This window comes from Blennius ocellaris (genome assembly GCF_963422515.1).
Source record: "Blennius ocellaris genome assembly, chromosome: 6".
NCBI lineage: Eukaryota > Metazoa > Chordata > Actinopteri > Blenniiformes > Blenniidae > Blennius > Blennius ocellaris.
In genome coordinates this window covers 22243263-22258817 of record NC_137655.1, presented here as the reverse complement: position 1 = coordinate 22258817, position 15555 = coordinate 22243263, and the positions used below count along the sequence as shown (strand labels likewise).

The 15555-nt window shown below is 44.8% G+C and overlaps 1 protein-coding gene across 11 annotated transcripts in view; it reads left to right on the top strand.

The window, feature by feature from the left end:
* The window catches only part of mycbp2 (MYC binding protein 2), a 69544-nt gene that overhangs the window by 25501 nt on the left and 28488 nt on the right, over positions 1-15555 (top strand). For 8 of the 11 annotated variants that reach the window (XM_080497999.1, XM_080497997.1, XM_080497993.1 and 5 more), the window contains exons 17-40: positions 300-413; positions 2673-2792; positions 2891-2972; positions 3559-3676; positions 3767-4125; positions 4297-4469; positions 4756-4881; positions 5065-5192; positions 6356-6447; positions 6529-6663; positions 6819-6902; positions 7020-7116; positions 7321-7513; positions 8495-8769; positions 9571-9792; positions 10113-10304; positions 11555-11761; positions 11853-11990; positions 12113-12291; positions 12368-12510; positions 14147-14247; positions 14337-14555; positions 14656-14878; positions 15343-15461. In XM_080497999.1, coding sequence (XP_080354125.1) covers positions 300-413; positions 2673-2792; positions 2891-2972; positions 3559-3676; positions 3767-4125; positions 4297-4469; positions 4756-4881; positions 5065-5192; positions 6356-6447; positions 6529-6663; positions 6819-6902; positions 7020-7116; positions 7321-7513; positions 8495-8769; positions 9571-9792; positions 10113-10304; positions 11555-11761; positions 11853-11990; positions 12113-12291; positions 12368-12510; positions 14147-14247; positions 14337-14555; positions 14656-14878; positions 15343-15461 — 3839 coding nt within the window. Of the gene's footprint in view, positions 1-299; positions 414-740; positions 846-2672; positions 2793-2890; positions 2973-3558; positions 3677-3766; positions 4126-4296; positions 4470-4755; positions 4882-5064; positions 5193-6355; positions 6448-6528; positions 6664-6818; positions 6903-7019; positions 7117-7320; positions 7514-8494; positions 8770-9570; positions 9793-10112; positions 10305-11554; positions 11762-11852; positions 11991-12112; positions 12292-12367; positions 12511-14146; positions 14248-14336; positions 14556-14655; positions 14879-15342; positions 15462-15555 lie in introns of all 11 variants that reach the window. The other 3 variants (XM_080497990.1, XM_080497991.1, XM_080497992.1) reach the window with 3 other exon arrangements.

Here is a 15555-nt window from a genome sequence, read left to right as displayed (position 1 = left end):
GAGCTTCATCTGAACACTATGCTATTCACTGCACTGTTTGCTTGTGTACAGTTGTATTTATTTCCCCCCCTACACTTCTTGTTGCTCATCTTTTTGGTATAAACCTTGTTTTGTGAACAGCCATTGCTTCTCCATCACGTCTCTCCGTCATTCATTGATGCGTGTCTTGTTTTGTTCTGCTCTGCTTCGTCTTCCCTCTTCCTCTTCCTCTTCCTCTTCCTCCTCCTCCACCTCCTTCTCCTCCTCCTCCTCTCGCATCTTCCTGGCTGCACGTACCTGCGGCCTTTTGTGTATTTCAGCTGTGCCTGTCCCTCCTCCCCCTCCAGGAGTGAACATCGAGGAGCACATTCAGATCCGTCAGGAGGAGAAACGGCAGAGGATCAACCGCCGGCACAGGCTGGAGGAGGGAAGAGGTATGGAGTGTTGCTAGTGTTTAGGAGATCTGTGTGGTGCTTTTATTTAAATTATTTATTCCTAAGGTAGACGTTCCAAAGTGCACTCATGGCATTTGTGGTGACTGGGATGTCTGCAATGAGTGAACTTAAGCAAAAGAGTATGTCAGACGGCGTTCAGGGTCAGTTGAGAGATCGGGTGTTGTGCCATGGCGACTTCCCCCTTTTGCTTGTGTCTATATAATTTTTCCCAGTGTTTTGCGTGTATTGTTGTGGTGTAGCATTATCATGTGTTCTTTCCCATTTGTGAGCATTGTGCATGCATGTGAAAGTTTCTTTCTCCCCCAGGCCCCCTTGTTTTCCCTGGTCCCATATTTATGAACCAGCGTGAGCAGGCCCTAGCCAGAATAAGACCCCTTCAGGCACTCAGGCATAAACGGGACAAGCACAAAGGTACTATGGTCTTCACTAACTCGACGGGTGCAGAGACACCCCTTTGACTCATCTCCCAATCTGGCTGTCCCGCCCACCTCCTCCTCTCTCACTTCTCTGAAGGCAGGACTCTCGTGTCTTCACCAGGTCTCATGGTAACAAAACAATGTCGCCTGTTGGCGAGAAGGACTCACTGTTGACAAAGATGTCCACCCTCAAAAGGCCATTTACCTTTAAATGACAGTATTGTGCAATAGTTTACAACTGGTTCAGTGAACATTTGGTCTCCTGGGACAGTTGGTGTTTTAATTTAGGCGTTTTGAATCCTAAAGGGAAGACGACTGCTCTGCCCATTACTTCGGTTTGGGACGATTTATAAGTCAATGTCCTCGTCTAACTGGATCTACCGTCACTCCCAAAGCGACAGATTTGTTGGTCCTTACACAGAAGTTCAACATATGACAGAGGGAACAGCTGGGAGAATAAACTTCATAGTTGACAAGTCACAGATGGAACAACGTGGGGTTGCTAATTTAAAGTAAATTAGAGGAAAATGTGTACATGTTTGTAGGAGTTCTTTAATTGTACTTGTTTTAGGCTCTTTATCAATCCGCTGATGTTGTTTTTGGGAGACGTTTATTTATTTTTGCCAAAAAAAAAGTCTCTTTTCTTTGTAAAGAAAGCAGACCACCCTGGACCACAGGGTACGCTGTAACTCATGTACGTGACTTTATCATTTGAGATTTTGAATCTGTAATTGGTTAAAGATAAATGAAAAGAAAAAAAAATGTATATTGGCAGATCTCACTGCGCTCATTTCAAAAGCAGTTAACTGACTATACTGCTTCTGTTTTTACTTTTTTTTTGAGGGCTCTACACTGCGTCTTTTAAACATGCATTTTTGAGAGACATATTTAAAATAAACCCATCCTTAGAAAGATAAATAATGCCCCAATTTCAGCAAAGACTGCCGTGTTTTTTTTTTCTCTCCCCATTATTGCATTTTAAGCGTCAGTGTAATTTCTTTGCGGAACATGAAGCCGTCCTGCTTCACCAGATAACTCTCCCTTTGGGGGAACCTCTCACTGTGGTTTATGAACACTTGTACTGTGTGGGTCATTTGGGCCGCTTCCCCGAGCAATCCTTCCTTGTGGTATTTTACTCATGAACGGGTACAATCATATCCCCTCCGCCGGTCATAATGGGGTTCCTCTTTAAGACTTCCAGAGCAGCTTTTTGTGCTTAATAATGTCATTTGTGAGCACTTTTGTGCACCGTTTAACAGTGAGCATTGTGTCCATGAGCTCAACCTGCACCCCACCCTCTGGATCTTTTGGGCCAAAAGTCAGCTGTTATCTGTGTTTTCTTAATATCTTAAAGGCTGATGTGTCATCTGGCTTTCCTTCGATCACAAACGTGAATCACAACAAGCTACTTCCTGGTCCAAGCACGTATTGACATTGTGATTTACTGTAATGCATGGAGCACTGTCCAACTTTTCCCACCACGACCGCGACCTCTTGCAGGGCTCAGGATGAACCAGACTTCCTCTTTACCATTCAAAAGATTTGATTAAATCAAATCAAATTGTGGGCTAAGTGATCCATCTGTAGTGAGACTGGTTGCCAAAAGCCTGGAAGAGGTGTTTGTCCATCCTTTCTACTGTATATCAGCATGCCTTCCCTCTTTTTTTCCCTCCAATGTATTTTTTTGTAGTCCTCCTTTTTTTCCCCCTTCAGCTCTGTTTTTTCAGGACTCTGCAGACCTTTGGGGGTCTAAAGCTGCTACTAAACTTCACTCCCTCTCTCTCTATAGTCAAATGTGCTGACAGTACCATTTTTCTCCTAGATGGCAGCAGTGAGCGTGGAGAGAAGGATGCCAGCAAAATTACCACCTACCCCCCGGGGGCTGTGAGATTTGACTGTGAGCTGCGCGCTGTGCAGGTCAGCTGCGGCTTCCATCACTCAGGTAGGATATATTTTTACCTCATGACTGCCCGGAGCAGGTCGAGAGCCGATGTCCAAAATGGAGAAAGTCTGAAAATGACAAGTGGTTTTGTTTCACAGTGGTGCTGATGGAGAATGGAGACGTCTACACGTTTGGTTATGGCCAACATGGGCAGCTGGGACATGGTGACGTCAACTCGAGGTCGGTTTTTTTTACATGCTAGTTTGAATCAATCAAAGGTTAAGTGAAAATATACTTGTGTTTTTGTGGATGAAATGTGGTCCTTTATTGTTATTTGTGTGGCTGGTAGGAAGTAGGACACAGCAGCAATAAGGCAATTTACACCAACAAATGCATACATTATCATACTATATATTCTATGAACATCAAAAACCAAGATAATAAATTGGATTGTTGGAAGATGGTAATACTGTTAACTTCAACAATTTCTTTAAATTAAACTTATTATAGGTTCAAGAAAGACAAATTATTAGCAAAACATTTTCCATGTAACCCCAAAAATATATAAAAGCATCCAAGCACAAGCTCATTTGTCTATTTTTTGCCTATTGATCCCAGCAACTGTTCAAATCTGGCATTCAACAACAATTGCTACCGAATGAAGCAGCATGGATGGATGGGGTTTATCCTCCCACACTTTCAATAGCCCTCCTTTTTATAGCCACGTTTCTCATAGATTTCAACATACCAGCATTTGTTAGCCTGAAAGGAAAAAAAAACTACACTTTGCATACAGATTGCAGAATGTAATATTGTGTTTTCTTAGGGGCTCCCCAACTCTGGTACAAGCCCTCCCGGGTCCGAGTGTCCAGGTTACAGCGGGCAGCAACCACACAGCCGTTCTCCTCATTGACGGGCAGGTCTTCACGTTCGGAAGCTTCTCGGTGAGAGAACAGAGTTTCCTACACAGTTTTTTTTTAACAAAGAGTGCAGATTTCTTCAGTTAAAAGGTTTTTTGGGGGTGGAAATTGCAGAAAGGGCAGCTTGGACGGCCCATTCTGGACATGCCCTACTGGAATGCCAAGCCGTCACCCATGCCCAACATTGGTGCCAAATATGGACGGAAGGCGACCTGGATCGGTGCCAGCGGCGACCAGACGTTCCTGCGAATCGATGAGGCTCTTATCAACTCCCATGTCCTCGCTACTTCTGAGATCTTTGCCAGCAAACACATTATTGGCCTGGTGCCCTCTTCCGTGTCCGAGCCGCCTCCATTTAAATGTTTGCTCATCAACAAAATGGACGGAAGCTGCAGAACCTTCAACGACTCTGAACAAGAGGACCTTCAGGGGTTCGGCCTGTGTCTGGACCCCGTGTATGACGTCGTCTGGAGGTCAGTCCCAGCCATTTGAGTGCACTAAGCGTTTAGGTATCTTAATAGTAATAATTATATGACCAGTTGTGACTATTTAATTAAAGTTTTTATACAAAAATAAAACATTTTTTGGGGGTTTTTTAATTTCTTATCTTCCTTATCCCTGATTTTTGTCTTGTCTGCCTCCAGGTTCTTGCCAGGCCCGAGAGAGATGTGGTGCTACAATGCAGTGATAGCCGATGCCAGGGTGCCCTCTGCAACAGACCTCCAGTCTCGCTGCAGCATCCTCAGTCCAGAGCTGGCGTTGCCATCGGGATCGCACGCAACCACCACTCGCTCTCACGGCGCCCTGCACATCCTGGGTAATCCACAAGTTTCAAGTGTGTCTTATAAGTTGTCATAAATGTCTCATCAACACATGAACAAAAACTTGGATCCTCCTTCATGCAGTTGAATTGAGCATTTATGCCTCTGAGTATGAGGCGTTTCAATTATCTTTTGAACAATCCAGGTGATTTTATCCTGTGATGTTACAATTTGTATTGGTCTGCTCGACGAAATCATTGGAAAATGGGATCTCTTTAGTTGGAATGTATTTGTCAGTGGGCAGTCGTTTCTAAAAAGAAGTATTCCGGTGTTTCCGCTCAGGTTGTCTGGATACATTGGCAGCCATGCAGGAGCTGAAAATGGGTGTCGCCAGCGCTGAGGAGGAAACGCAGGCAGTGATGAAGGTCTACTCCAAGGAGGATTACAGCGTGGTCAACCGCTTTGAGAGTTAGTATCTTTCTGTGAAACCGGCTTCTACATAACTGTCTCGAGAATTTAATTGTCATTGTTTATTATTGTGCTATTTTGATTTCTTTTTTTCCCATGTGTTCATGATTGATCTGCTTGTTTTCTTACTGACCGTCTTTGTACTCTGCACAGCCTTATTGATCTTGTGTGTGATTGTCGTAGGTCACGGTGGTGGTTGGGGCTACTCGGCCCACTCTGTGGAGGCCATTCGCTTCTGTGCTGATGCGGACATCCTGCTAGGTGGACTTGGTCTGTTTGGGGGACGAGGGGAGTATACGGCCAAGATCAAGGTGAGCAGTTCTTCTTAAGAGGAGAGCCATTGTTTTTCTTATGTTTGCTGTTCACGTCAAGCTTTTTTTTTTTCCATTGGTGTTATTGTAAGATTCATTTATTGTGCAAAACTGATATTTAGGCCCAATCCCAATTCAATTTTGTACCCTTACCTCTTAGCCCTCCGCCTCCAAAACGACGGCAAAGGCAAAGGGGTAAAAGTTTCAGCCCTTAGATTTGGGACCCCCCTCTCCCTCTGCTCAGCCCCGCCCCTCTCGCTCAGTCTCACAGTTTTGACATCATAATACGGCGTCCTTATATCAGCAGCGCTGAGCCACGGATGTTAGTTGATTTTCCAGGAGGAGCGTCGTCATGCCGTCCCAAATTCAACGTGTTGCAGTAGCTTGGCTTTGCAACATCAAGGCGAAGAAATAGACGGAGACATGGATTACTTCAGTTTTTGCGCTGTATTTGGACTTCAGAAATATTTCCTCATTCACCATGTGAAAGCGGAGGAGCTTCCTTGTTTGCTCGGGGGTCCCTGTTTTCAAAACACCCATATTAGAAGACTTTGGAACTATACAGTGTAATAATAAAATGTTAGAAACACGGTCTCTACGAAACAAATACACATGGAATGTACATACGGCAGCACTACTGCCGTTCTTACTAGTATAAAACACAACACGTTTATATAACTTTAGAAGCGTATATATGTGAAATGCGAGTCCTTCAGCGCCATTTCCTCATACCCCTCTGTTTAAAGTGTGCATCTGTAAATGCTTTGTTTCGAGGGGTGAATAGCCCTTCCCCTCACCCCTCCGCCTCTGCACACTAGTGAAATGGGACACCCCTCAGACTCTTGTGAACGCGCAATTCAAAGGGGGAGGGGTAAGGGGTAGGGCTAAGGGGTGGAATTGGTATTTTCCCTTAAGCTTCTGGATGGGAATGTTTTTTTTTTTTTAAATATCTGAATTTCTTTGAAATATGACTCCGCTCCTACACATACCACAGAAATGTTAAAGAGCTGTGTGTGACTGTTGTTAATACAAAGCTGGAATAAATAGTTGTGCATTGTATATATTTTCTAAAATTTATGAACTGCCGCCTCCAAATATTACAAAATCCATGGACCGCACGGGACCCCGTGGGAACGTTCATGTCGTCTCTTGTTGTTGCTCAGCTTTTTGAGCTCGGCCCTGACGGCGGGGACCACGAGACCGACGGCGACCTGCTGGCTGAGACCGATGTTCTGGCTTACGACTGTGCTGCCAGGTACAGTAGATGCGTCTTGTCTCAAATAGATTGCAGTCGTTACTTTCTGGGATCATTTTAATTGTCCGCTTGGCTTTTTAGGGAGAAGTATGCCATGATGTTCGACGAGCCGGTGCTGCTGCAGCTGGGCTGGTGGTATGTGGCGTGGGCCCGCGTCTCGGGTCCCAGCAGCGACTGTGGTTCTCATGGACAGGCGACCATCACTACTGATGATGGGTAAGATAAGAGTTACAGTTTTGGACATGTCTTTGTATTTAACAAACATATATTTCTTACGCGTTTGGTCATATTTGTTGTGAATTAATATAAGAAATAAATACAGTTGACAATATTGGTTTTAATAGATTTTTATTTTTGTCTCTTCTCTTTAGTGTGGTATTTCAGTTCAAGAGTTCAAAGAAGTCAAACAACGGTACTGATGTTAATGCGGGTCAGATTCCTCAGCTTCTTTACAGGCAAGTAGAATTTCTTATTTTAGGATGATGAGTCATGACAGTTTCATAGGTCTTAAGACTTATTGAAAATGATTTCGGGTTTTTTGTTGTTGTTGTTTTTTTCCACTTCATCATTAGGCTTCCATCCAACGATGGCAACGCATCTAAAGGCAAACAGCAGACCAGTGAACCAGTGCATATCCTCAAACGCTCATTTGCTCGTACAGTCTCAGTGGTGAGCATTGACCTTATTTTATTAAATCCCCTGGGTGGTATGGAAAAAAGGCTTTCATCCTGCATTCTAAGTAGCGTATAATAAGGCACAGAGGTCTTTTATAGTAATATTTATGTTAATGATAGATTGTAGCAGCGTAACGCAATAAAACACACCTTCTCACAGAGCTATGTATGAGTTTGTGTATGTCTGCTCTGTTTATAGGAGTGCTTCGAGTCTCTACTCAGTATCCTTCACTGGAGCTGGACCACCTTGGTTTTGGGTGTGGAGGAGCTGCGAGGGCTGAAGGGTTTCCAGTACACAGCCACCCTGCTGGACCTGGAAAGACTTCGCTTCGTCGGCACGTGCTGCCTCCGTCTACTCAGGGTCTACATCTGCGAGATCTTCCCCATCGCTGGTAAGATCACGCAGAACTTTAAATGCATCGTAAAAACACGTTATTCATCCTCAAACTCTTTACGTATCACGAGAGCAGGGGTCGGCAACCTGCAATGCTCAAAGAGCCATTTGGTCTCGTTTCCCACTGAACACAACACCCAGAGAGCCGCACACATTTTATTTTGACACTCCCACCGGCAGACCATGCCAGGAGGACACGACACACAAAACCTTCTTCACTGCTGGTTGCCAACTTACAACTAATAAACTAAACTACATGAACTAAGCAACAAAAACACAACACAATTATTACTAGCACTACAAATCTAATATAACCCCCAATAATTACATTTAAAACACAACAAACAGAAACTCCCAAAATGCATTGCAGCTCTCAGCTCCTTTATTGCTTCACATTATTAAAATGGAAGATAAATGTGGGAGATCTGGGATTTTTAGAACCATGAGTGTGAGTGGTGTGGCTTTCAATGTCCTTTACTTGTTGTGTAATTCACTATGATTTGCCGTCACTCTCAACAAGTCTGCAATGAACCTCCTGGAATTCACGGCGCTCCACAGCGCAGCAGTTTTACTGTGAAAGGTACAGGAAGCTCCCAGCTTCAGACACCAGTTGAGCTGCTGTCATGACCTGCAGCCGCAATTCTACGTTCTTCATGCCATTATTTTTGCGTATTGACGCTCTGAGGTGCGCTTTGCCTCCTTACGTCTCCGGGATGAACTGCAGTGGGACAGGAGCTCAAGGAGCCGCAGTGGAGGGACGAAAGAGCCGCATGCGGCTCCGGGTTGCCGACCCCTGCACTAGAGCATTATATTCTCCTGCATCAATAAACTAAAATATTAGTAGGTTTAGTAAACATACCAAGATGAGGCTGTTTTTCCATTTGTGCTCGTGGAAGGCCTTCCTTTGAAAAAAGAACATTTTGATTGAGCTAACATATCAAATTGTTATAATCTCGTCTTTCTGTTCTTGGATTTGTAGCCAGCACCAAAGCTGTGGTGGAGGAGTCGAGCAAGCTGGCAGAGTGCGTGGGAAAGACGCGCAGTCTGCTGAAGAAGATCCTCTCAGAAGGCATGGACAACTGCCTAACCAAGCTGGACAATGATCCCCAGGGCTACTTGTCTCAGCCGCTCACCCTGCTCGAAGCCGTACTTCAGGAGTGCCACAACACCTTCACCGCCTGCTTTCACTCCTTCTATCCAACGCCGGCCCTGCAGTGGGCCTGCCTCTGTGATCTGCTCAACTGCCTGGACCAGGTAAGACACTTTTATACCGGGTGGTTTTGTTTGTTTAACAAATTGCAGACATTCTCACAGTTGAGGAAGCTGCACATTTCTACCTTACTTCCCTAAATTGCCAAAGTCTGCGACAATTACATTGTGAGTTGTTCTTCTGTAATAAAAAAAAACCAAGCTCTGCTTTTCTGTTGTGGTCTAATTTGATACAGCAAAACATCTTAATTCGTTAGAAGTTGATTTGCTTCTGGCTGGAGGAGATATTTTTGAGGTTCAGCCTTGCCAAAGAAATTCACTGCAGTATCAGAACCTTTGCCTTACAGCAAGATATTTTATTTGATGAGAACAGATAGATGGACAAAAAAAAAAAACACGCCTACACAGAAGTACATGACATAGTAAAACATAACTGAAAATATTTAAGGAATCCCAGTAACATTTTTTTCTTGATTTTCCCTGCCATTCATTTAGTGTTTAGTAGGAATGAAATTTCAATCACTTGGATGTCAGATTTATTTGCGAGTACTTGGAGTTGATAGTTTCAACGTTAGCCCATCTTATACATGTAAAGTAATGTACCCAGTCCATCCTGCCAAACTTCCTTAAATTTCTCATTTGTATTTCTATTGAGAATGTTACTTTTTCCACCGTGTAGCTATCGGGAATTATTTTTAACTGCATCCTATTCCTGTTGGAGCTTCTACTTGTGAATATGTGTCTGTTTTCCACCGAAGATTTATTGTTATGGTACCAACAGAGCAGTGTCTGCCTCTCCTCGGAAAACAAAAAGCAATTCAATCTTTCTCCCTCTCTCTATTTCAGGACATTGCCGAGGCCAATTTCCGTACATCCAGCAGCCGCCTGTTGGCTGCAGTGATGTCGGCTCTGTGTAACACCTCAGTCAAGCTGACGTCCATCTTGCCCATTGCGTACGATGGGGAAGTGCTTCTGCGTTCACTGGTCAAACAAGTGAGCACCGAGAACGACTCTGCCCTTGCTCACCGCTTCCCCCTGCTGGTGGCTCATATGGAGAAACTAAGCCATGTTAGTACTTCATTCATTCAGACCATTGTTTCCTCTTGCCACTTTGAAGTTGACTCGTTAAGCCGACTTTTGAACCACATTGCAGTCTGTAATGCAACTGACACATTTCACACACAAAAAAGCCAACGCTGGCTTTAAATGTTAAGAAATGAGACATATTGAGACTTTTAATAGGTCCAGTCTGATTAAACACAACATAACCCACTTCAGTATGTGGATCACTATGAAAACAGTTCAGGGAGCAGTCAGTGAGCCTGAGAATGTAGCACAATGCTCCACAATATGAAACGCGTTCATCTTTCTTTTTTTTGTTTTTTTAGACGGAGGAGAACCTGATGGGCATGACCAGTTTCCGTGAAGTCCTGGAGAAGATGTTGGTGATTGTGGTGCTGCCAGTGAGGAAGAGTTTGAGGAAGGAGGTGGAGCTCTTCTCGCCACACCTGGTCTCCAACACCTGCGGTCTGCTGGCCTCCATCGTCTCCGAGCTCACCGCCTCGGCTCTGGGCTCTGAGGTAACCCAACTTGCTCTAATACTCATGAGCAGGCACTGAACTGCTGTTCATACGAGGCCCACTGAGCCTTGCTTTGGCCAAGTGACTTAATCATTGTCTGTCCCTTGCACACTGTTGTGAAACACTGTTTTCACCAAACTTAAACACAAAAGTCACCTGTGTTGATTGTACATGGGGAATGTCGGTCTCTCGTGTTCATTATTGCTTCCACTCCCATTTTTGTAAAGGTTGTAGATCCTGTTGGACACTTGTAGACATCTTTCCTCATTCCTTGTACCTCCTTGTTTCTGTTTCCCTTCAAGTAACTCTTCATTCTTGCATGATGTTACTAAAGATCAGGGCTGAAGGGGTAAAGATCAATAATCTCACAGCTCTGGGTTGCTGTGGATTCATTGTTGATATTAGATTATGGAAGCAGTCATATGTGTAAAACTGGACCAGGGTTTCAAATATATGTGTATGTTTTCCTATATATGTTTTGAGACTGCGCTGACCGTCTCGCTTGAGGAGCTGGTTTATTTTTAGGCATATTTGAAGCGTGCACATTTTCAAGTGAGACGCTGCTCCTGTCTCCAGATGCACTGAGACTCACAAACGTGACTTTACATACTGTCTTCACGGTATGCAGAGACGTCAAGTGGGAATGCTATAAGTCCGTCACCATCCCTCTCTCACACGCTTTTCTTGATTATATCACCCCCTCTATTCGTGCAGTGCCATGAGAATGAATTGGTAGCATTTGTTGCCACTGTTCCATCATTTGACAGCAGCCCCTGACACTACTGTTTTTCTCCCTCGTCTGTTGCCAGGGAAACGGCTCCCACTCCCAGGAGTACCTGGATAGGCCCTTTCTCGGTTGTGTCTGGCCCCTCTGTCGTTAGACAGCTGATATAAATAGTTGGAGTATATATTACCCAAGGTCTGCCAAGCAAGAGATGTTTTTTTATTTCAGGCATTTCTTTCAGTCAATTTCCCTTTATGTTCGAAAAGATCATTTCTTTTAGTTACACTGTGACACGTTGCTTGCCTTCACTTTAAAATTCCTCACTTGTGCAACGACACGTGGAATTTATTACTTGTTTTATTTTATATCCGTAATATTGCTGTCTCGATGAAAGTTATAAAGCACAGGGTATTTTCACTCAGAGAGCATAGGTGGGGGGGGGGGTAGGTAGGTAAGATTTAAGTATTCAGAGTCTTTATTAACTCTTTGTGTTGACGTAACAGGTTTAATTTGTTGTTTTTATTAGGTTGATGGGCTGAACTCGCTTCATTCTGTGAAAGCGTCTCCCAACCGCTTCACCAAAACCAGCCAGGGTCGGAGCTGGAACACCGGCAACGGCTCTCCGGACGCCATCTGTCTGACGGTGGACAAGCCAGGCGTGGTGCTGGTGGGAGTCTGCGTCTACGGCGGCGGGGGTATCCATGAGTACGAACTGGAGGTGCTGGCTGATGATGTAAGTGTCTCTAAATCATTTCAGCTCAGCTGTGCACATAATTTGTCTTTTGATGTGTTGTTTCACTAGTTTTTTTTTTTTGTCCCATCAGGCACAGACAGAGCACCCAGGGGACTCGGCACATTCTCACAGATGGACATCTCTCGAGCTTGTGAAGGGAACCTACAGCACTGATGACTCTCCCAGTGATATTGCGGAGATCCGCCTGGACAAAGCCGTGCCGCTCAAGGTGCCCAACATCCCCAGATGATATTCAGATTGTTTGCTGTTGATAAAAGTGAAATCCAAAGATGCTGTGGTGTCAGTTTTCAGGTAAATATACACTTACTTAATTGAATCACGCGGTTGCAGGAAGGGGTGAAGTACGCAGTCAGGTTACGAAACTATGGCAGCCGCACTGCTAATGGGGACGGAGGCATGACCACAGTGCAGTGCTCAGACGGTGTAGCCTTCACCTTCAGCACCTGCAGTCTGAGTAGCAATGGGACGAACCAGACTCGAGGACAGATCCCACAGATTCTCTACTACAGGTATGCACAAGCTCTGCCCTTCTCGCACATCTGCTCATTGAAGTCCTGCCGGCTCATGTTCGTCATGTGGGTGCAGGAGCGAGTACGACGGAGATCTTCAGTCTCAGCTGCTGAGCAAAGCCAACGAGGAGGACAAAAACTGTAGCCGAGCTTTGTCTGTGGTTAGTGCTGTGGTCAGAGCTGCGAAAGACCTCCTTCACAGAGCGTTTGCTGTCGACGGTAAGCACAATTATTTATATTTACATTTTTGTTGAGGCCTGCATTGCTGAGCACTTTCCTCACAGCAATGTATCTAAGGTTACTTGGGGGGGGGGGGGGGGGGGGGGCTTTTCTACCGGAAACAACCAGGGGCTAGTTCGGAGCCAGGGCACGAGTTAGCACCAGTTCTTGGTCTTTCCACCAAAACCGGTTCTTAACAGCGGGCTAAACTGGTGCTATACTGGCTCCACTTCTTTGCTGGGCCAGCAAGGAACCAGGCTGGAGCCAGACGCATCATCAGGTGGGGGCGGAGTTACCGCCGGAGCCGGCTTTCTGAAAACTACAGTGAACACGGAGCCCCAACGTGGTTATTGAGAATAAAATGAAAATAAAGCATTGGAACGATGTAATCAGTCCCTGAAATTAATAATAGGAGGGAACGAGATGATAACCTTGATCGCGCCGCCGCCGCTCTCGAGGGCCAGAGCTCCTGCACTGCGCTCTCAGCTGCGTGAGATAATATAATTTAGAAGCAGTTTTCCATTGTTTTCATCGTAATATCATTCTAACTAACTTCATTTTCATGTCTTGTTTGGCGTTATGACCAGGCTGAGCCGCTGCAGCACTATTTTTTACCACATAACTTTATAATGAAGCGATACTTTTGGTTCATCAACAACTAAAAAACAAACTACATACTGCTGTAAATGAAAGCTTGGATTTTTTTTTTTAACCATAAAATAAGTCTGTTAATGGCTTCATGTAAAAGAGAACTTTAATCAGCGTGTGTTTACGTAGGTTTCCATTATTATAAACGTCTGCAGAGCTGCGTTCTATCATTCTCCACCTCAATTCCTCCTGATGTTGAAGCATTTGATTCAGACACGTCCAGAAATAAAGTGAAAGGAGCACAAATTCACAATGTAATGCCCACATGTTGAAAAATAAGCCCCAAGCTCATTCATGCGTTTTTTTTTTTCTCTCTCTCTCTGGCCACTTTGAGGTTCTGGACGGAGACAGGCGTGAAAAAACACCAATAGAGCGACAAGGAGACTCAATGTTTTCTGTCTCTTTGGTCTACATGTGAGGTTCAGGCCAGACTAGATGGAACCACCCGGTCCAAACAGATGAATACATTCCGTCTCCTCGTTCTTATATGAGCGCCGTCAGCGCCGATCGGCGAAATCAGTGACGTATCACGTTTTGGAGTGACGCTGGACTCCGTTAACGGTGGAAGAAGAACCAGTTCTTTGTCGGTGCTCATTTAAGAACTGGCCCTGAACTAGCTGCTGGTTCTTTCTGGTGGAAAAGCCCTATTGGTGACCCTGAATTGCCCATGTTTGTGTGTGTGAGGCTGTTTGCTTTTGTCTTTGCCCTGCGACAGTTGTGATCTCTTCAGGCTGTACTCTGCCTTCTCTCTTATTTAACTGAGATTAGTGCCAGCGTCTCATGACCCTGAACAGGATAAAGTGGTATTGGAAGATGAATGAATAGATTCATGTTTTTTTTTTAACCTCAATTATATTAGGGGGAAAAAATAGCTTGTGTCAATGTGTTCTTTGTATTGCTTCCTGATTTAATCAAGACTGCCTTGCTGAAGATGTTTAATGTTCCTTTCGGCCTTTTTTCCATATGTTTTATCTTCTCACCTCTCCAGTGGACGATATTCCAGAGCTGTTAAGTTCCTCCAGCTTGTTCTCCATGCTTCTGCCCCTCATCCTGGCGTACATCGGCCCTGTGGCTGCCTCTGTGCCCAAGGTATGCGTTCAATCTCTCACGATACACTGTCAGTCTTTCCCTATGAAAGATCCTCATGGGACTTGTACCTGTTGTGACTGTCCTTCCAGGCTGCTGTCGAGGTGTTTGGACTCGTTCAAGAGTTGCTACCTGCCGTCTCTGCGCTCAACCAAAAATACGCCCCACCCACCTTCAACCCCAACCAGTCGACCGACAGCACAACTGGCAACCAGCCGGAACAGGGCCTGTCCGCTTGCACCACTTCCAACCATTACTCGGTGATTGAGAGTGACCACCCTTACAAACAAGCCGGTGTCACACAGTACAGGGTATGTCTTCTGTGCCGACAGTATAAACTGACGTTTTTTTGTTTTGTTTTGTTTTTTTTACCCTGGAATTAAATCAAAATTTTGTCTCACTTTGATTCAGGCATCATTCCCAGACTGCGTTCGTTGGACCACCATTGAGTTCGACCCTCAGTGTGGCACCGCGCAGCCAGAGGACGTCCTGCGTCTGCTCATTCCAAGCCGGACGCTGCACTTGTCCAACCTGGGAGGCAAACCACTGATCCACGACACCATCAACACCTGGATCGAGCTCAAGAAGTTCTCAGGCTCCACCGGCTGGCCGACCACCGTCCTGGTGCTGCCGGGTAAGAAACATGCAGGGATTTTTCCTTTTACTCTGAATACAGCATCAAGGATTATGATGGTGTTAAATTGGTAAAATGGACATTAGCGTCCTGTTTGGCTTCTTGGTGCCAGAATTCAGAAGACTCTAGTAACTGATTTGAAAATAAAAACCCCAACTTTCTGCATTAAGACTGCTCATTAATTTAATTGCGAGAGGATCTATAGTATAAAAGAAATAGACTTATTTGATGTTCTATCATCTAAAAATACTGACATCATGCTCAACCCAGCGTTATATTCCTGCAACCCAACCCTGGTTCATTAATCTTCTTTTACTGTATGAGCTTTATTTCCCTTAATGATGCTTTACTGAGCCACCTGGCACTGCAGGCAGCCATTAGTTTGCCAATTACTTACAGAAGCCCGCACAGCTGTCGTCTCTTAGATCTCTTACTCTATTTTCTCTTGTCTTCTTTGTTTTCAGGAAATGAGGTTTTGTTTTCACTGGAAACCGCGTCGGATTATGTCAAAGATGAGAAAGCTTGCTTCTATGGCTTCAAGTGTGTGGCTGTAGGATACGAGTTCAATCCCGGTGTTGACGAGGTGAAGGCCCTATCCCCAGAGTTCACATTGCTGGAGATCCCACATTTTGGATTACAACCGATTTTGCGTCCGGATCTTGTGGCTATACCTGCAA